Genomic DNA, 22,820 nt, shown 5'->3' on the forward strand with positions numbered 1-22,820 from the left:
ATAATATACACAGGGACTGTTTGTCTCTATAATACACACAGAGACTGTTAGTCTCTATACTATGCACAGGGGCTGTTATTCTCTATAATATACACAGGGGCTGTTATTCTCAGTAATATACACCGTGACTGTTATTCTCTATAATATACACAGTGACTGTTATTCTCTATAATATACACAGTGACTGTTATTCTCTATAATATACACAGGGGCTGTTATTCTCTATAATATACACAGGGGCTGTTATTCTCTGTAATGTAAACAGGGGCTGTTATTCTCTATAATATACACTGAGACTGTTATTCTCTATACTATGCACAGGGGCTGTTATTCTCTATAATATACACAGGGGCTGTTATTCTCAGTAATATACACAGTGACTGTTATTCTCTATAATATACACAGTGACTGTTATTCTCTATAATATACACAGGGGCTGTTATTCTCTATAATATACACAGGGGCTGTTATTCTCTATAATATACACGGGGCTGTTATTCTCTATAATGTAAACAGGGGCTGTTATTCTCTATAATATACACTGAGACTGTTATTCTCTATACTATGCACAGGGGCTGTTATTCTCTATAATATACACAGGGGCTGTTATTCTCTATAATATACACAGAGACTGTTAGTCTCTATACTATGCACAGGGGCTGTTATTCTCTATAATATACACAGAGACTGTTATTCTCTATAATATACACAGGGACTGTTATTCTCTATAATATACACGAGGCTGTTATTCTCTATAATATACACAGAGACTGTTATTCTCTACAATATACACAGGGACTGTTATTCTCTATCACATACACAGGGGCTGTTACTCTCTATAATATACACAGGGGCTGTTATTCTCTATAATATACACAGGGACTGTTAATCTCTATAATATACACAGAGACTGTTATTCTCTGTAATATACACAATGACTGTTATTCTCTACAATATACACAGGGGCTGTTATTCCCTATAATATACACAGGGGCTGTTTTTCTCTGTAATATGCACAGTGACTGTTATTCTCTATAATATACACAGAGATTGTTATTCTCTATAATATACACAGAGATTGTTATTCTCTTTAATATACACAGAGATTGTTATTCTCTATAATATACACAGAGATTGTTATTCTCTATAATATACACAGATATTGTTATTCTCTATAATATACACAGGGACTGTTAGTCTCTATAATACACACAGAGACTGTTACTCTCTATAATATACACAGAGACTGTTATTCTCTATAATATACACAGAGACTGTTATTCTCTATAATATACACAGAGACTGTTATTCTCTATAATATACACAGGGACTGTTAGTCTCTATAATACACACAGAGACTGTTACTCTCTATAATATACACAGAGACTGTTATTCTCTATAATATACACAGAGACTGTTATTCTCTATAATATACACAGAGACTGTTATTCTCTATAATATACACAGAGACTGTTATTTTCTATAATATACACAGAGATTGTTATTCTCTATAATATACACAGAGATTGTTATTCTCTATAATATACACAGAGATTGTTATTCTCTATAATATACACAGAGATTATTATTCTCTATAATACACACAGAGATTGTTATTCTCTATAATATACACAGATATTGTTATTCTCTATAATATACACAGGGACTGTTAGTCTCTATAATACACACAGATTGTTATTCTCTATAATATACACAGGGACTGTTATTCTCGATAATACACACAGAGACTGTTATTTTCTATAATATACACAGGGACTGTTATTCTCTATAATATACACAGAAACTGTTATTCTCTATAATATACACAGAGGCTGTTATTCTCTACAATATACACAGAGACAGTTATTCTCTATAATATACACAGAGACTGTTATTCTCTATAATATACACAGGGGCTGTTATTCTCTATAATATACACGGGGCTGTTATTCTCTGTAATGTAAAGAGGGGCTGTTATTCTCTATAATATACACTGAGGCTGTTATTCTCTATACTATGCACAGGGGCTGTTATTCTCTATAATATACACAGTGACTGTTATTCTCTATAATATACACAGGGGCTGTTATTCTCTATAATATACACAGGGGCTGTTATTCTCTATAATGTAAACAGGGGCTGTTATTCTCTATAATATACACTGAGACTGTTATTCTCTATACTATGCACAGGGGCTGTTATTCTCTATAACATACACAGGGGCTGTTATTCTCTATAATATACACAGAGACTGTTATTCTCTATACTATGCACAGGGGCTGTTATTCTCTATAATATACACAGAGACTGTTATTCTCTATAATATACACAGGGACTGTTATTCTCTATAATATACACGAGGCTGTTATTCTCTATAATATACACAGAGACTGTTATTCTCTACAATATACACAGGGACTGTTATTCTCTATCACATACACAGGGGCTGTTACTCTCTGTAATATACACAATGACTTATTCTCTATAATATACACAGTGACTGTTATTCTCTATAATATACACAGGGGCTGTTATTCTCTATAATATACACAGAGACCGTTATTCTCTATAATATAGACAGGGGCTGTTATTCTCTATAATATACACAGGGGCTGTTATTCCCTATAATATACACAGGGACTGTTAATCTCTATAATATACACAGAGACTGTTATTCTCTGTAATATACACAGTGACTGTTATTCTCTATAATATACACAGGGGCTGTTATTCTCTATAATATACACAGGGACCGTTATTCTCTATAACATACACAGGGGCTGTTTTTCTCTGTAATATGCACAGTGACTGTTATTCTCTATAATTTACTCATGGGCTGTTATTCTCTATAAAATACACAGGGACTGTTATTCTCTATAACGTACACAGGGGCTGTTATTCTCTGTAATATACACAGTGACTGTTATTCTCTATAATATACACAGTGACTGTTATTCTCTATAATATACACAGGGGTTGTTATTCTCTATAATGTAAACAGGGGCTGTTATTCTCTATAATATACACATACTGTTATTCTCTATAATATACACGGGGCTGTTATTCTCTGTAATGTAAACAGGGGCTGTTATTCTCTATAATATACACTGAGACTGTTATTCTCTATACTATGCACAGGGGCTGTTATTCTCTGTAATATACACAGTGACTGTTATTCTCTATAATATACACAGTGACTGTTATTCTCTATAATATACACAGGGGCTGTTATTCTCTATAATATACACAGGGGCTGTTATTCTCTATAATGTAAACAGGGGCTGTTATTCTCTATAATATACACTGAGACTGTTATTCTCTATACTATGCACAGGGGCTGTTATTCTCTATAATATACACAGGGGCTGTTATTCTCTATAATATACACAGAGACTGTTATTCTCTATACTATGCACAGGGGCTGTTATTCTCTATAATATACACAGAGACTGTTATTCTCTATAATATACACAGGGACTGTTATTCTCTATAATATACACGAGGCTGTTATTCTCTGTAATATACACAGAGACTGTTATTCTCTACAATATACACAGGGACTGTTATTCTCTATCACATACACAGGGGCTGTTACTCTCTGTAATATACACAATGACTTATTCTCTATAATATACACAGTGACTGTTATTCTCTATAATATACACAGGGGCTGTTATTCTCTATAATATACACAGAGACCGTTATTCTCTATAATATAGACAGGGGCTGTTATTCTCTATAATATACACAGGGGCTGTTATTCCCTATAATATACACAGGGACTGTTAATCTCTATAATATACACAGAGACTGTTATTCTCTGTAATATACACAGTGACTGTTATTCTCTATAATATACACAGGGGCTGTTATTCTCTATAATATACACAGAGACTGTTATTCTCTATAACATACACAGGGGCTGTTTTTCTCTGTAATATGCACAGTGACTGTTATTCTCTATAATTTACTCATGGGCTGTTATTCTCTATAAAATACACAGGGACTGTTATTCTCTATAACGTACACAGGGGCTGTTATTCTCTATAATATACACATACTGTTATTCTCTATAATATACACGGGGCTGTTATTCTCTGTAATGTAAACAGGGGCTGTAATTCTCTATAATATACACTGAGACTGTTATTCTCTATACTATGCACAGGGGCTGTTATTCTCTATAATATACACAGGGGCTGTTATTCTCTATAATATACACAGAGATTTTTATTCTCTATAATATACACAGGGGCTGTTATTCTCTATAATATACACAGGGGCTGTTATTCTCTATATAATATACACAGAGGCTGTTATTCTCTATAATATACCCAGGGACTGTTATTCTCTATAATATACACAGGGGCTGTTAATCTCTATAATATACACAGAGACCGTTATTCTCTATAATATAGACAGGGGCTGTTATTCTCTATAATACACAGATTGTTATTCTCTATAATATACACAGGGACTGTTATTCTCTATAATACACACAGGGACTGTTATTCTCTATAATACACACAGAGACTGTTATTCTCTATAATATACACAGGGACTGTTATTCTCTATAATATACACAGTGACTGTTATTCTCTATAATGTAAACAGGGGCTGTTATTCTCTATAATATACACTGAGACTGTTATTCTCTATACTATGCACAGGGGCTGTTATTCTCTATAATATACACAGGGGCTGTTATTCTCTATAATACACACAGGGGCTGTTATTCTCTATAACATACACAGGGGCTGCTGTTCTCTATAATATACACAGGGACTGCTGTTCTCTATAATCTGTACAGAGGTTGCTATCCCCTCTAATACACAGCGTGGCTGATGTCCTCTATAATTAACAGGGGAATTATATTCTCTATGAGATAGAGCAGCTGCTATTCTGTATAATGTATAGACACTTATCTTCACTATAAGATAGGGATTGCTAGATTGTAATAGGCACAAGGTGCCGTTGGAATGTATAACATTGAGAGGAGGGCTGCTGGCGGTTACAGAAAGAGAGGCTGCGACATCAATGCTATTCCTGTAGCAGACAGTGTAACTGCTAATCGGAATCAGATAGCTGCAGGCTGCTGGTTGCAATAATCCGATGACCCCTGTATTTCCTGCACTGTACCCGGGTATTGCTTTCTCCCTGCACGGTACACAGTGAGTGCTGTTTACTGTAACACACACAGAGCTGTCATTGTGTCCAATGGACACAGGCGTTGTGTCTGCTCTCTCTCTCCCACTCTCTTTGTCCCTCTTTATCTTCTCACCTCCTCTTTTGCCCATTCACCTCCCTCCCTCTGCAGTGTTATTCTGTTTGTGAGATCCTTTACCGCAGTGCTGTAGGAAGGGGCGGGGAGGGGAGGGGAGGGAGGGGGAGCCTGCATTGCGCAGCGCCAGCTTCGTCCCAGACACCGCCCTCCAGCCGCAATAAAAAGCAGCGAGAGGCAGAGCCGGCTCCCCCGGCAGCAGCGCAGGTAAGAGAGGGGCTGGTGCTGCAAATAAAGCGGGGTGAACCCCCGGGGGGGAGAGCCTGGGCAGCATGCAGGTCAATAAATATTCCAGAGAGAGAGAGGGATGGAGAGACAGTGAGAGAGAGACGGAAGGAAGGAAAGCGACAGAATGATAGGGAGAGGGACAGAGAGAGGAATAAGGGGACAGGGTTGGGGGGTTGGGAGGCTGGAGAAAGGGAGAGTGGGGAAGGGGGCAGAATGTATTAAATGTCTCCAGTAATTAAACCAGCGATGATTAAACAAATGACCCAACGATTGGACATGAGGCTACCGGGTTTAATGTAATCATTTAATCATTGCAGAGAGGGGGAATATTCCAGGGCTAACAACATGGGACAGAGGGAATAACAATAATTGTCATTAGCAAGTGGGGCTGGAGCTATATTTAGAACCAGCTCCTTTCAAATATTCTCCAGCTCTGGGGAAGATTGTATTTAAAATACTTTTTAATATTCTGTTAGAATAAAGATTTTATAAAACCTTTCAAGATTGCAAATGGAAATGGATTTGTCCTGAAATGCTTTGACCCTTTAACCTTGCCCCTGGCCGGGAGGAGTGGCAGATTTTGCAGTTTGCTTTATTTTCTCTCGCTGTTTTGGCTGCAGTTTTCCTCCTCTTGCTGGCCGCCTCCTCCCGCCGCCATGGGCAAAGAGAAGATTCACATTAACATCGTGGTGATCGGTCACGTCGATTCCGGCAAATCCACCACCACCGGTCACCTCATCTACAAATGCGGCGGCATCGACAAGAGGACCATTGAAAAATTCGAGAAGGAGGCGGCAGAGGTAACAGAGCTCCAGCAGCGACCAGCAGCATCCCAGCTCAGTCCCAGCAGCGTCCCAGCTCAGTCCCAGCAGCGTTCCAGCCCAGTCCCAGCAGCATCCCAACTCCGTCCCAGCAGCATCCCAGCTCAATCTCAGCAGCGTCCCAACTCCGTCCCAGCAGTGTCCCAACTCCGTCCCAGCAGTGTCCCAGCTCAGTCCCAGCAGCATCCCAGCTCAGTCCCAGCAGCATCCCAGCTCAGTCCCAGCAGCGTCACAGCTCCGCCCCAGCAGCATCCAAACTCAGTCCCAGCAGTATCCCAGCTCTGTCCCAGCAGCATCCCAGCTCAGTCCCAGCAGCGTCCCAGCTCAGTCCCAGCAGCGTCCCAGCTCAGTCCCAACAGCGTCCCAGCTCAGTCCCAGCAGCATCCCAGCTCAGCCCCAGCAGCGTCCCAACTCAGCCCCAGCAGCGTCCCAACTCAGTCCCAGCAGTTTCCCAATGCAATCCGAACAATGTCCCAACTCAGTCCCAGCAGCTTTCCAATGCATCCCAGCAGCGTCCCAATGCAATCCCAACTGTTTCCCAACTCAATCCCACCAATTTTCCAAGTCAATCCCAGCATTTTCCCAACTCAATCCTAGCAGCATCCCAATTCAATTCAAGCAATCCCATCTCAATCCCAGCACCATCCCAAGTCAATTCCAACAGCACCCCAATGCAACCTCAACAATTTTCCAACTCAATCCCAACAATTTCCCAAATCACTCCCAGTAGCGTACCAGCTCAGCCCCAGCATTTTTCCAACTCGATCTCAGCATCTTCCAGCTCAATTCCAGCAGCTTCCCACCAGATTCCCATCACAATCCCACCTGACTCCCAACTCAATCCCAGCGGATTCCTAACTCAATCCTAGCAATTTTACACCAGAAGTTCCCAACACAATTCCACCAGATTCCCATCACAATCCCACCTGACTCCCAACTCAATCCCAGCGGATTCCTAACTCAATCCTAGCAATTTTACACCAGAAGTTCCCAACACAATTCCACCAGATTCCCATTACAATTGCAAGTTTCTGAGCAATTTCACAACACATCTGCAGCACTTCCCAGTGGCAATGCGAGCAGATTCCCACTACAAAGAGCACAGCCTCCTGGCATATTCCCAGCAGAGTCCCACCAGTGTCTCTGCATAGTTTCCCAGAGTCACATTCCCAGCATTTTTTCAGCATATCTTCGCAGCATAGCCTGAGTACAGCCCCAGACCCAACACATTCCCAGCATGTTGTAGCCTAGGTCCTGGCACAGTGCCAGTCCCAACAGAGCCTTAACAGAGTCACAATGCCAGCAGAGTTGTGGCCTTGCATCCTTGAAAATTGAATTTTGTGAATTATTGATGGAGCAGTTGCCAATTCTTCACAATATATTTATGTATTTTAAGGTTTCCTGCTCTTCATTTTATGAAACAGGATTTGTTTTCAGACGGAATGCAAAGACCATTTTAAAAATAAAAGCAAAATACTGCGGATGCTGGGAATCTGGAATAAAAACGGGAAGTTCTGGGTAAACTCAGCAGGCCTGGCAGCGTCTGTGGCGAGAGAAACAGAGTTAATGTTTTGATGAAACGTCATTTTTTTAAAAAGCGGATTATGCGCCCCACCAATTCAGTGCTTGCCTTGTGCCACCTATTCTGCAGGGTTGCAATGGAGACTCGAGGGATTGAAGATTAATTTTCAGGACAGTGTGCTGCGAAACCATGAGTAAAATCAGAGGGGTGCTTAAAAAAAGGGGGTGTTCTTTTTTCATTTTAAAATTTATTCTAAAACGATTGAAGATGGAGAAATTAGGCGGCTGGATTGGGTGGAGTGGTTGGAGTTAAGAGGTTAAATAATGAAACCTCCCGGAATCTGTCCAATCAAGATGTGGAGATGCCGGTGTTGGATTGGGGTGGGCACAGTAAGAAGTCTCACAACCACATGGTTAAAGTCCAACTTTACGACCAGAAAATCAACCAGAAAATCGGCGCCGTTCCCTCACCTGAGCAAGGAGCTGCGCTCCGAAAGCTAGAGATTCCAAATAAACCTGTTGGACTTTAACCTGGTGTTGTAAGACTTCTTACCCTGTCCAATCAACGTTGAAAACCTGTTTTGTTCTATAACTGGAGCTCAGCCCATTCAACAAACTGGATAGCAACCAGCGACTGGTGTGATTGGTGACATGGTGTCATTTGCCAGGTGTCCATGGAAATGGGCAGGCAAGGCAAGACCTTGACACCCAACATGGAGCCTATTCTTTGAAATGGCTTTCCTGTGCAGTAACCTGTTACCATGGTCTCCTCCAGTCTTGACCATTCAGTGCTCTCTGCCTGGCCTCCATCTCCCACTCTCTGATGCTCGCACCAATTCCCGTTCACCCATCACCCGCTGTGCTCGCTGATCTCCCAGTCCGGCCTTCCCTGGCCTCGTCTCCTCCCTATCTCGGTAATCTCTAAAACCCTACAACCTTTTGAGGTCTCTGCGTTCCGCCTATTCTGGCCGTTAGCACATCCATGATCTTAATCGCTCCCCCATGTGCGGCCGAGCCAACAGCTGCCTGGGACGGAAGATCTGAAATACCTTCCAGAAATCTTGCCATCTCTCCACCTCCATCCCCCCCTTAAATCCTGCTTCTCCCACCATCTCCTCGTGTACGGTGTCAGGTTTTCTTTTATTAAGGCCTAATCAATCACAGTTACCAACAAAGATGCAGAGCAGAGCCTGTTGTTAGTCTTCCTGTGAGTCTTGCGATTCTGTACCACCTTAAAGGTGCTATATAAATGCGAGTAGTTGTTGGGCTGAATTCTCTGGTTCAGTGGCTAAGTGCCGGCTCGAACGGAGAATTCACGAGAGGTTTACAACCAAAAAATCGGGGCCGATCGTCACCTATTCTGGGACCGGTGAGGGGCTAGCACTGCCGCTGGGTGAAACCCCCGACTCCTGTGCGAAGACGGCTGGAGAATGGCCGTGCCTCTGGCCGCGCATGCGCTGATGACCTGCAGCGTTCGCACCGTACAACATAGCGCCGGCTGTGCACGGACCCGACCCGCCATCTGTGACCCCACAGGCCACACCCTAGCTACCCCCCCATCAGTCCCCCCTGCCCTCGCGGAAGCCCCCCCGGCCAGCGGCATGGCTCGTGGCCGAGTGTGGCGGCGCTGAACGCAGTCCGCAGCCGTCACGCCGGATTCCCCACCGCTGAGACCACACGTGTCCCACACCGCCGGGAACTCGGCCCATCGGGGACAGAGCATCGTGGGATGGCCTGCCGATGACACGCCAATGCCGTTGCAACGGCGTACGGCGTGCAACGTGATTATTTCCGAGGGGGGCGGAGCATGTCTGACCGGCGTCAAACCGATGCCCGCCCTGATTTGGGCGTCGGAGTGGATTCTCCGCCTGATCGCCGATTACGATATCAGCGACGAGCAATGGAGAATCCAGCCCATTGTCCTTGGTTTTCATGGTGACCCAGTACAGGCTCTGTCTCTTTGCTCACTCACTGTGATCGGTTAGGCCTTCTCTAACCTCATCTGTCCAGACACATTGAATGTTTTAGTAATCTGAGGCTGGTGGCTGGATTTGATTGATGAGTCGTATCAGACACCTGCTGTTGTTTTCTAATGCTGCTACTTTCAGGAATTAACTGCGAATGACGGACCTTAGAAGCTATTCCCATCAGATGCATTTGGGACCTTAATTTCATACAAGTTCTCCCCGAATGATCAGCATTGCCTTTTCTCTTTTGTTTGTTTAGTCAATCTTGATATTATTCTCATGAGGATTCCTGATGTGCCGAAATTGCCAGAATATGCATTGAAGATATTTTGAAATGTCACAGAACATTCTAGAAGCTGAGGCACCCACTGCTGGCTCCCTGTCACTGCCTGAGACTGGAATACCCTGGGCGGGATTCTCTGAATCTGAGGCTAAGTGTTGACGCCGTCGGAAAAGCCGTCACGTTTCTCGATGGGGTCAACATGGCCCCAGGATCAGCAATTCTGGCCGCTCTACGCTGATTCTCATGGCACGGCCTCGGGCTGGGAGAATCCCGCCCCCTGTTCATAGTTTTGGTGTTATATATGGTTCTGAGTTGAGATTCTGACTGCATAGCTGTTCCAGCTCCATGACTGCCGACTTCCACCTCTGTAATGACACCTGTACCTGCCCCTGCCTCAGTTCACCTGCTGCTGAAACCGTCACCCCCGCCTGTGTTATTTCCGGGTTGGAGTATTTCAGTGCACTCCTGGCAGGGGCTCCCACCTGCCCACTATATAGACTTCAGGTTATTGAAAAATCTGCTGCCCCTGTCCTAACTCACAACAAATTCCCTTCACACATTGTCCCTGTGCTCACTAACCTACCCTAGCTCTGATATTCACGCGAAGCCAGGTGGCCATGTGCAACACTACACAATAAATATTGATTTGGGTGGGGTTCAGAAACATCTTCTCCGGATCCTCCGCCCAGCCGGCAGCGTACCCACGCCCGCGCGTTTCCCGATGGCGTGGGGTGACTCACAATGGCAAACCCCATTGGCCGGCTGCTGGAACGGAGAATCCCACTGCCGGAGAGGGAATGCCGCTCGGGAAAACGGGGCTGGCGGGACGGAGAATCCTGCTGCTGGAGAGGGAATGCCGCTCGGGAAAACGGGGCTGACGGGACGGAGAATCCCGCCCCTTGATGTTTAAAATTCCCATTACTTGTTTTCAAAGCCCTCCCTGGCTTCACCCCTCCCTCTCTGTAATCCCCTCCCACCACACTCTTGCATTGATACTGGTTCTGTTACTGGAAATTTCATCCAGGAGGCTGGAATAATGGTGCAGAGGGACATTAGTTCGAAACCTGCTGCTGGGACATTTAATTGATCAAAAAGAACAACATCCTGATCTCAATGATGGTGGACATTGATCTAATGGATTATCAGACAAGCACAACTGATTGGCTGTTGTCAATGAGGGAAGGAAATCTGCCAATCTTACCCGGTCTGACCCACATGTGACTTCAGACCCACAGCAATGGGCTTGATTCCTAACTGCCCTCTGAAGTGGTCTAGCAAGCCACTGAGTTGCATTTGAGAATGTGGCTCAGCACCATGTTCAGGGGCAATTAGGGCTGGGGAATAAATACCAGGTTGTTTCATTGCTGTTGCTATCCGAGAGCAGGGTTGCCAACAGTCCAGGATCATCCTGGAGACTCTTAGAATGAAAGATCCTGCTGCGAGTGATCCAGTAAAAAACAATCCGAGGGATATTAAAACAAATGGATGCGGCTTTATAAATTTTCTTTGAATATCAATGTTTATTACTAACTGGAGATGAAGGGGAGGTTTGCATGACTAGGTAGCGTGGTTAGAGGCGGGAGTTCATGTGATAAAATCTTCAGGAATACATCCAACCAGAGTTGGCAACCCTGCCTGGGAACCCTGGGAGTTTTGGAAGGAGGATTTGGAGGTTTTCAAAAAGTCCTTTTTCACCAGTAGCCAATATCAGCAAATTGCATTTGTATAGCACCTTTCACATAGGAAAGTGTTCCCGGGAGCTTCACAGGAGTGTGATCAGACAAAAATATAAACATCGGGTCATAGCAAGCACCAAGATAGTTAATATTGACTGTACTTATTTAAAAGAAAAATAAAGACTTGGATTGATATAGCACCTTTCATGGTCACAGGCTGTCCTAATACACACTGCAGCACGGCAGTCACTTTTGATATATAGGAAATGACAATTTTCACCCAAGTCCCCATTAGCAGCAGTTATAATGACTTGATAATTATCTGATAGAGTGATGTTGGTTGAATGATAAATATTGGTCTCTGCTCTTCAAAATATTGCCGCAGGATATTGTTTTTAAGCCTGCCGCCGGGACCCTTAGTTTAACATCTTATTGGAAAGTGTGGCACTTCCTCAATACCACACCGAACTGTCAGCACAGCTATGTGCTTCATCTCCGGAGCGGGGCACAAACCCACGACCTTCCAACTCAGAGTGCTCCCCACTGACCAATAGTACCATGAGATTGGGAAGGTTGGGCCAACACGTGATACTGCAATACTGCCTAGTTGCATATTTTGCCAGAAATGGATCCGTTGGAAGTTTGGATTTTCACTGACTTTAGATATTAGAATCGGAGATGGTGAAAATCCACTCGAATTCTTATAGCATGGTGTCATTCAAACTCCGCGCTGGACAAGAATTGCTCAGGGTGTGGAATGTCCCTTCAGAGAGTTCGATTCTGACAAATGTTTACAGAAGGACCTCTTTGCCAGAGAGAAATATTCACTGTTGGTCATTTTTGAAATTTAAAGTGCCCAATTCATTTTTTCCAATTAAGGGGCAATTTAGCGTGGCCAATCCGCCTACTCTGCACATCTTTGGGTTGTGGGGGTGAGATCCACGCGGACACGGGGAGAATGTGTAAACAGAAAGTAACCTGGGGCCGAGATCGAACCCGGGTTCTCAGCGATGTGAGGCAGCAGTGCTAACCACTATGCCACCGCACTGCCGTATCATTCTACTTTCACGTTGTTTCATTGGATTTGAATAATCTAGTAAATTCTTTTCTTCCATTCCACAGATTAATTATCCACGCAGAGTTCTAAAAAGGTTGTGTTCGAGGTTATCAGTGGATTAATGATGCTCCTCAGAGTAGAATAGTCGAATTGCCACAGAGCATTCACATTTTTTTTATTCGTTCTTGGGTCCTGGGCATCACTGGTTGGGCCAGCATTTGTTGCACATCCCTATGACCCTTGGATTCAGTGGCTTCTACGGCCATATCAGAGGTGGGGGAGGGACATTATGAGCCAACTACATTGAACATCATTCTCATCTCTCTCCTTGCTCAGATGGGTAAAGGCTCCTTTAAGTATGCCTGGGTCTTGGACAAACTGAAAGCTGAACGAGAGCGAGGGATCACCATTGACATCTCTCTGTGGAAGTTTGAGACACCAAAATACTACATCACCATCATTGATGCTCCTGGACACAGGGACTTCATCAAGAACATGATCACTGGAACCTCTCAGGTTAGTCAGAAGCTTTCAGAGGACAAGGTATGTGTAGGTTTCCAAGCATGGAATGGAAATATTTTATTCCCCCCTCCTCATTTTCACCCCCCTCCGAGTAGCATTCATAATATAGCAGACTGTTCCAAGGCATGTCATAGGAGCATAATCAGACCAAATAGATAAAGGAGACATTAGGAAAGGTGATTAAAAGATTGGTCAAAGAGGACAATTTTAATGAGTATATTAAAAGAGCAAAGCGAGTGGATAGGTGAAGGCATGGTCACCAATGGTTGCATGAAGGAAGCAGGGGATGGCAAGTGATTAGAGCTGGGGAAGGCTGATAATGGAAGGTCAGTAGCAAACCTCTGAGCCTCACCAAAGCGACCATTCTCTCTGTAAGTGTAGATAGCGCGTGCAAACAGACTAATGGTTCATAGAGGGCATCACAAACAAGTCTAGTTCTATCTTGTGACAGGCACATGCCCAGAGTCTCCTGCGGGCATCATTGAATTGCAACTGGGAGTGAACTTTGGCCGACCTTTCTCAATTCCTATCCCAGTGCTTCTGCATCAAATTAGTGAGTCTGGTTTGCTGGACGGGGGTTTAGCAGTATAGTGGTCATAAGACCATCAGACCACGGAACAGAAGAAGGCCACTCGGCCCATTGTGGCTGCTCTGCCATTCATTGCAATCACGTCTGATCTGATAATCCCCAATTCCACATTCCCGTTTTATCCCCATAACCCTTGATCATGATACTGGACTAGTAGTCTGGAGGCATGGCTAGCAATCCAGTAGAATATGAGTACTTCGAGGAGTCTCAATTAATTTGAAAAAGATCACAATCTAATAAAAATAGACCTAGACGAAAGGCGCCAGGTTGTTGTAAAGAAACTCCCCATTGGCTCAATAATGTCCTTTAGGGAAGGAGAGTTGCCCTCCTGACCCTTTCTGGGCCTTTATCCAACTCCAGTCCCAAATCAACATGTCTGACTCATGATGCCCTTCTCAAGTGGCTGAGTAGCTCCTTCAGATTTTCAAACTTTGTCAGGCAGGGGAAGTAAGAAGGACCCAATAATTGTGGGTTTTGCCCAAATCCAGAGAATGAAGGAGAATTCCTTCAAAGAGATCTCCGTTGGATAAGAAACCAGAATTGGAGGAGCAAAGCGATCTCGGAGGGTTGTGAAGCTGGAGGAGTTTACAGAGATTGGGAGGGGCTGAGGCCACGGGGTGGGGATTTGAAAAGGAGAATGAGAATTTTAAAATTTGAGACATTGATGGGCTGGGAGTCAATGCGGGTCAGCGAGAGTGCAAAGGTCAGCGGCCAGTGAGCACATGGGGCAGAGGGCAGGGTCAGAGGCTATGGTGGTTAGTGAGTACAGGGGTCAGTGGGCGAGGTGGTTGGATGGCATGGAGCGATACCCTTGGTTGTTAACGGTTTCTCTCTCTGCCTAGGCTGACTGCGCTGTGCTGATTGTAGCTGCTGGTGTGGGTGAATTTGAAGCCGGTATCTCCAAGAACGGTCAGACACGCGAACACGCGCTCTTGGCCTACACACTGGGTGTGAAGCAGCTCATCGTGGGCGTTAACAAAATGGACTCCACGGAGCCCCCTTACAGCGAGAAACGCTACGATGAAATTGTGAAAGAAGTCAGCGCCTACATTAAGAAGATCGGCTACAATCCGGCCACTGTCCCTTTTGTGCCTGTGTCTGGTTGGCATGGTGACAACATGCTTGAGGCCTCGCCCAACGTGAGTAAGATTCACCTGTTGCCGCGCAGTCCTCACATTTACTTCTCCCCCAGAGGAATGTCAGGCTTTCACTGGTAGCAAGGCCTGAAATTCCTGATAGGAGTCAGGATTCCTCTCCCTAATGTCCTCCCCTCCTGAAGAGACTGACTTGTGCTCGGCTGTGATTCTCTGAGCATCGACTTGTGTTGGTGTAAATTTCTACAACTGCGACCATGTTGGGGTACCCTTCTGCGGGCACTGACATGTTTATTTATCTGCCTATGGGGGACGGGGTGGGAACGCAAGGCAGACTAAAATGGGTTTGAATGCATCTGTGTAAATACTTGGGAGTGTGGTAAATAAGGTTGGTGAACTGCTGGCACATATAGTCACATGGGATTATGATACATAACAACAACAGATATTTAACTCAACGTGGGGGAGGAATGAACGCTTACAAAGTATTTGAATCTTAGAATGTTACCTCAGAGAATGAGGCCGTTTGGCCTGTTCAGTCTAGGAGAACAGTCCCAACTTCTCCAATCTAACAACATGTCTAAAGTCCCTCATCCTGGGAACTATTCTTGTCAAGCTGCCCAAAGCCGTCATATCCTTCCCGAGGTGGAGCACTCGGAATTGGACACGATAGCCCATTGAAGCCAAGTCGGTTCAGAAAAGATATTCAGAGTATCCTTGCTTTTTATACCCCCTGCCTCTATCTGTCAAACTCTGGACTCCGTATCCGTTATCAGCCACTTTCTCAACCAACGCCGATACCTTCAATGGGGTTTTGAAAGGAGCCATATAAATCTAAATGTTTCTTTTATTTAGGAAAGATGGGAAAGTAAGAACGGGCAATATTGATTAAAGAATGGAGAGGTATATAGCGTTCAGAAAGAAACTATTAGAACTAAGGAAGAGAGTAACTGTTATTGGCTGTAGAGGCCACCAAATAGTGGGAATGTGGTAGAGGAGTAAATCACAGGAAAGAGTTTCAGTGTTGTGCTAATGGGGCACTTCAATTATCCTAATAAGTGTGAAATAACAACAGTTTAAGGGACAAAGACAGGAGGAATTCCTGAAATGTGTCCAAGAGAAATTTCTTGATCAATGGGGAAGGAAGGAGTGCTGGAGAATGGAATGCGGCAAGTTTCATTGGGGGAGCATTTGAGATGCGAGTGATCAGAATACCGTTAGGCACATGGGAACAGGAGGAGGCCATTCGGCCCCTTGAACCTGTTCTAACTGTCAATGAGGTCCCAGCTGATCTGCCACCTCACTCCACAGACTCGCCTTTACCATGGTCGGCATTCTGTACCCCCCCAGCTGCCTGGTTGCCGTCGGTGCACCGTTCGCTGGTGCTGAGATTCCCCGGTCTCCCAGCTGCCTGGTTGCCGTCGGTGCACCGTTCGCTGGTGCTGAGATTCCCCGGTCTCCCAGCTGCCTGGTACCTGTCGGAGTGCCGTTCGCTGGTGGCAATATTCTCTCTTCCCGCCACTTGTCAATGGGATTTTCCCATTGAGCCACCCCACGCTGTTGGGAAACCCACGGGCCAGGGTGTGCTACGGGCGGGAAAAGAGGTTCCCAGCGGCCGGAGAATTCCAACCCCCATACCTCTTCATTCTTAACAACAGAATTGAAATTAACAATAGATCTAACCAATTGCCATTTGTGGAAGAAAGGTCCAGAATCCTGACACTCTTTGCGTGTAGAAACATTTCCGAATTTCACTTTAATTTATATTTTAAACCCTCAGTTCTGGACTCCCCAACCAATGGAAATAGTTTATTTCTATCTAATCCAGTTATTCGCCTTAATATCTGGAACTTGCAATCAAATCGCCTCTTAACCTTCTAAATTGCAGGGAATACAATCCCTAGTGTATGTAATCTCTCTTTGTAGTTCAACCCTCGGAATCTATTTATCATTCTGGTAAATCTACCCTGCACTCCCCTCCAAGGCTGGGAAATCATTGCTAAGAACTACTCAAGGTAAGTCCCAGTCTAACGAGAGCACCGTAACATCTCCCCCTTGTAGTCAGGTCCTCAGATATAAAGAGCAACATTTGATTCATCAGATTCTTTTCTGCACCTGTTCATGACATTTTAATGATCGTTGTACCTGGACCCCACCCTACCAAGTCTCTTTGGACCACCGCTGAATCTACCTTTTCACCATTTAGAAAGCCCCCTGCTCTGGTATTTTTAGAATCCAAAGTGGATGACTTCACATTTGCCAAAATTGAATTTCATTTTTTCACAGTTTTGCCATTCATCGAATCTATCAATATCTCTTTGTATGTTATGCTTCCATCAACACTGATCGCATGATCATCAGATTTGACTATATAGATTTCTATCCCATGATCCCAGTCTTTATTGAATACAGTGAATAGTTGAGGTTCCAGCACAGTTCCATCTGCGATACCACCAGCTATATCCTGCCAACTGGACTGCCTGCCCATTATCCCTACTACCTGATTCCTGCCGCTCAGCCAATTTCCTAACCGGATCAATAGTTTGCACTCAATTCCATGAATTCCAACTTGTTTTAGTGTGTGCAGTTATCACCAGACCAGGCAATAGTTTTCGCAGTGGTTAACTGGAGCTCTCTGCGATCTCCGCTGAATTTTGTCAGGAGGTAGTCTTCAGTGATGTGAATCATTGATTGCGGAGGGCACCACAGCCGCAGTCCGAGTTCTCCGCAAGGCCCCATTTGTGCCTATTTGTTGCACAAAGGCCTTGGCCTGTGTGGAGAAGGTTGAGGAGGGCCCAGTGTTGGTGTGGCAGGTTGAAGCCAGGTGGGTGGACTTCGGGATCCGTGATGAGGAAGCGGTTTCTTAATGATGGCGTGTTGGTTCCATTCCTGCCGCCTTAGGGCCTCTGCTGTTTTCAGTGGCACGGTGGTCTGAGCCATACAGGCTGGTGTGACGGGAGGTGAGCAGCACGTGGATTGGGATTCACCGGGAGCTTTCCTGTTGTAACCTCCCTCCTTATGTAAGGGAGCGGGATGTTGCTCAGGACTGGGAGCCAGGGGAGTTGAGTTAATCGGAGGGTACGTGGGATGATAGGCATTGTTGTGTTGAGCTGGAGATCTACAAGACTGTGAAAGGTATTGAATAGTAATGGAAAAGGATGAGAAAAAATCCACTGTGAAAATATGTAGGCAACAAGGATTTAATTTCAATAAATTGGGAAGGGTGAAGGTGGATTTGAATTGGGAAGAGTAATGGGCAATGGGAAGCCCTCAAAGAGGAGATAGTTGGGGAACATGACTAGAAATGTTCACACGGGGTAGAAAGGTGTCCAGAGCTAGGGCTTCCCGGAATAGAGAGATTGCAATGAAACAGGAAACGCAGCTTATCATAAATGTCGGTCTATTCTAAGGCCAGTCAGATGAAGGGTGAGGCCAATTAGGAACAAATGAAATTCTAATGGAGGCAGAGGACGCAGCCGAGGTACTAAAAGGAAATGAGTGCTTTGCACCTGATTCACAAAGTAAGTCACAGTACAAAAGGAGACAGCAGTGATATCAGATCCGATGGAAGTAGATAAAGATCAGCTCCTTAAGAGGCTGGAGATGGGCAGCATGGTGGCGCAGTGGGTTAGCACTGCTGCCTCGCGGCGCTGAGGTCCCAGGTTCGATCCCGGCTCTGGGTCACTGTCCGTGTGGAGTTTGCACATTCTCCCCGTGTTTGCGTGGGTTTCACCCTCACAGCCCAAAGATGTGCAGGGTAGGTGGATTGGCCACGCTAAATTGCCCCTTAATTGCAAAAAATGAATTGGGTACTCTAAAAATTTATTTAAAAAAAAAGAGGCTGGAGATGCTGAAAGATGGGATGCATTCTAAGTTGCTGAGGGAAGTAAGGGTGGAAATTCTGAGCATGGGGTGGGGGCTTGTCTGTCTAAAATCTTCCAATCATCCTTAGATATAGGAGGGTGTCAGAGGACTGGAAGATTTTAAATGTAACACCTGGTGTAAAACAAAGGGGAGAGCGATAAATCTGGTAACAAGAAACTAGTCAACCGAATATCAGTGATAGGAAAACATTTCGGGAGAAAAATCCAGGACAAAATTAGTTGGCTAAATTAGTTACTAAATTAAAGCCAACTGAGTGCTGAATTTGGTGCATTTGAGTGCTACAGTAAGAGTTTGGTGACCGAGGGAGTATAAGGCTTCATTTTTATCTAAAGTTTAGTCTTTCTTTTATTTAGATAATTAACTTAAAAGTTGCTGTTTGGTTTAGAAGAAGGTGAATTTTTAATCAGCTTTAAACAGGCTTCTACTTGTAGGCACTTGCAGCTGGAGCTTGTTAATTAGTTAATTGGATTAGGCCAGTTTTCAGAGGCTAGATTCACAGTATAAAAGTGATCCCCTACAGTGCAGACTTTGTTTGCACTGAGTGCTGAATTTGGTGCATTTTGAGTGCTATAGTAAGAGTTTGGTGACTGAGGGAGTGCTGAATTTGGTGCATTTTGAGTGCTATAGTAAGAGTTTGGTGACCGAGGGAGTGCTGAATTTGGTGCATTTGGAGTGCTATAGTAAGAGTTTGGTGACCGAGGGAGTGCTGAATTTGGTGCATTTGGAGTGCTATAGTAAGAGTTTGGTGACCGAGGGAGTTAGGTGAGGAGGGAGTAAGGTGCTCCTTTCATTTTGTTTCCGACATTTCCGCAAAGAGTGAGAAGAGAGCCAGGAGTTTACAGAAAGTGTAGCTGACTGGGAGCAGAGTCGGAGGGCGGAGATCTAGTTAGTCCACAGGGCAGCTATATTCTGTCAGGTAAGAGGGGATGGAGGCTAGGCCAGTTGCATGCTCCTCCTGTAGGATGTGGGTGGTGAGGGATACCACCGGTGTCCTCGCTGACTATACCTGCGGGAAGTGCACCCAACTTCAGCTCCTCAAAGACCGTGTTAGGGAACTGGAGCTGAAGATGGATGAACTTCGGATCATCCGGGAGGCAGAGGGGGTGATTGAGAAGAGTTACAGGGAGGTAACCACACCCAAGGTACAGGACAAGAATAGCTGGGTTACCGTCAGGGGGAAAAAAACAAACAGGCAGACAGTGCAGGGATCCCTCGTGGCCATTCCCCTTCAAAACAAGTATACCGTTTTGGATGCTGTTGGGGGGGATGACCTACCGGGGGAAGGCCCAAGCGGCCAGGTCTCTGGCACTGAGTCTGGCTCTGGGGCTCAGAAGGGAAGGGGGGAGAATAGAAAAGCAATAGTTGTAGGAGATTCAATGGTTAGGGGAATAGATAGGAGATTCTGTGGTCGCGAGCGAGACTCCCGGAAGGTATGTTGCCTCCCGGGTGCCAGGGTCAGGGATGTCTCGGATCGTGTCTTCAGGATCCTTAAGGGGGAGAGGGAGCAGCCAGAAGTCGTGGTGCACATTGGTACCAACGACATAGGTAGGAAAAGGGGTGTGGAGGTAATAAGCAAGTTTAGGGAGTTAGGCTGGAAGTTAAAAGCCAGGACAGACAGAGTTGTCATCTCTGGTTTGTTGCCGGTGCCACGTGATAGCGAGGCTAGGAATAGGGAGAGAGTGCAGTTGAACACATGGCTGCAGGAATGGTGTAGGAGGGAGGGCTTCAGGTATTTGGATAATTGGAGTGCATTCTGGGGAAGGTGGGACCTGTACAAGCAGGACGGGTTGCATCTGAACCAGAGGGGCACCAATATCCTGGGAGGAACGTTTTCTAGTACTCTTCGGGAGGGTTTAAACTAATTTGGCAGGGGAATGGGAACCGGATTTGTAGTCCAGCAACTAAGGTAGCCGATATTCAGGACGCCAAAGCGTGTAATAAGGCAGTGGGGAAGGGAACACTGACAAAGGAGAGTACTTGCAGGCACGGAGATGGGTTGAAGTGTGTATACTTCAACGCAAGAAGCATCAGGAATAAGGTGGGTGAACTTAAGGCATGGATCGATACTTGGGACTACGATGTGGTGGCCATCACGGAAACTTGGATAGAAGAGGGGCAGAAATGGTTGTTGGAGGTCCCTGGTTATATATGTTTCAATAAGATTAGGGAGGGTGGTAAAAGAGGTGGGGGTGACATTGTTAATTAGAGATAGTATAATAGCTGCAGAAAGGCAGTTCGAGGAGTATCACCCTAATGAGGTAGTATGGGTTGAAGTCAGAAATAGGAAAGGAGCAGTCACCTTGTTAGCAGTTTTCTATAGGTCCCCCAATAGTAGCAGAGATGTGGAGGAACAGATTGGGAAACATATTTTGGAAAGGTGCAGAAGTCACAGGGTGGTAGTCATGGGTGACTTTAACTTCCCAAATATTGAGTGGAAACTCTTTAGATCAAATAGTTTGGATGGGGCGGTGTTTGTGCAGTGTGTCCAGGAAGCTTTTCTAACACAGTATGTAGATTGTCCGACCAGAGGAGGGGCAATATTGGATTTAGTACTTGGTAATGAACCAGGGCAAGTGATAGATTTGTTAGTGGGGGAGCATTTTGGAGATAGTGACCACAATTCTGTGACTTTCACTTTAGTAATGGAGAGGGATAGGTGCGTGCAACAGGGCAAGGTTTACAATTGGGGGAAGGGTAAATACAATGTTGTCAGACAAGAATTGAAGTGCATAAGTTGGGAACATAGGCTGTCAGGGAAGGACACAAGTGAAATGCGGAACTTGTTCAAGGAACAGGTACTACGTGTCCTTGATATGTATGTCCCTGTCAGGCAGGGAAGAGATGGTCGAGTGAGGGAACCATGGTTGACAAGAGAGGTTGAATGTCTTGTTAAGAGGAAAAAGGAGACTTATATAAGGCTGAGGAAACAAGGTTCAGACAGGGCATTGGAGGGATACAAGATAGCCAGGAGGGAACTGAAGAAAGGGATTAGGAGAGCTAAGAGAGGGCATGAACAATCTTTGGCGGGTAGGATCAAGGAAAACCCCAAGGCCTTTTACACATATGTGAGAAATATGAGAATGACTAGAGCGAGGGTAGGTCCGATCAAGGACAGTAGCGGGAGATTGTGTATTGAGTCTGAAGAGATAGGAGAGGTCTTGAACGAGTACTTTTCTTCTGTATTTACAAATGAGAGGGGCGATATTGTTGGAGAGGACAGTGTGAAACAGACTGGTAAGCTCGAAGAAATACTTGTTAGGAAGGAAGATGTGTTGGGCATTTTGAAAAACGTGAGGATAGACAAGTCCCCCGGGCCTGACGGGATATATCCAAGGATTCTATGGGAAGCAAGAGATGAAATTGCAGAGCCGTTGGCAATGATCTTTTCGTCCTCACTGTCAACAGGGGTGGTACCAGGGGATTGGAGAGTGGCGAATGTCGTGCCCCTGTTCAAAAAAGGGACTAGGGATAACCCTGGGAATTACAGGCCAGTTAGTCTTACTTCGGTGGTAGGCAAAGTAATGGAAAGGGTACTGAAGGATAGGATTTCTGAGCATCTGGAAAGACACTGCCTGATTAGGGATAGTCAGCACGGATTTGTGAGGGGTAGGTCTTGCCTTACAAATCTTATTGAATTCTTTGAGGAGGTGACCAAGCATGTGGATGAAGGTAAAGCAATGGATGTAGTGTGCATGGATTTTAGTAAGGCATTTGATAAGGTTCCCCATGGTAGGCTTCTGCAGAAAGTAAGGAGGCATGGGATAGTGGGAAATTTGGCCAGTTGGATAACGAACTGGCTAACCGATAGAAGTCACAGAGTGGTGGTGGATGGCAAATATTCAGCCTAGATCCCAGTTACCTGTGGCGTACCGCAGGGATCAGTTCTGGGTCCTCTG

The 22,820-nt window shown here is 45.0% G+C and overlaps 1 protein-coding gene across 1 annotated transcript in view; it reads left to right on the forward strand.

Annotated features, from left to right (window-relative positions):
• The first annotated feature begins 5,346 nt into the window (after positions 1-5,346).
• LOC140428659 (elongation factor 1-alpha 2) overlaps positions 5,347-22,820 on the forward strand; it is a 43,983-nt gene continuing 26,509 nt past the window's right edge. The window contains exons 1-4 of the mRNA XM_072515344.1: positions 5,347-5,488; positions 6,130-6,309; positions 13,171-13,350; positions 14,788-15,084. Of these exons, the coding sequence (XP_072371445.1) occupies positions 6,166-6,309; positions 13,171-13,350; positions 14,788-15,084 (621 nt within the window). The 5' untranslated portion in view covers positions 5,347-5,488; positions 6,130-6,165. The remainder of the gene's footprint in view (positions 5,489-6,129; positions 6,310-13,170; positions 13,351-14,787; positions 15,085-22,820) is intronic.

The sequence above is a fragment of the Scyliorhinus torazame genome, chromosome 8 (genome assembly GCF_047496885.1).
Source record: "Scyliorhinus torazame isolate Kashiwa2021f chromosome 8, sScyTor2.1, whole genome shotgun sequence".
NCBI classification, from domain to species: Eukaryota; Metazoa; Chordata; class Chondrichthyes; order Carcharhiniformes; family Scyliorhinidae; genus Scyliorhinus; species Scyliorhinus torazame.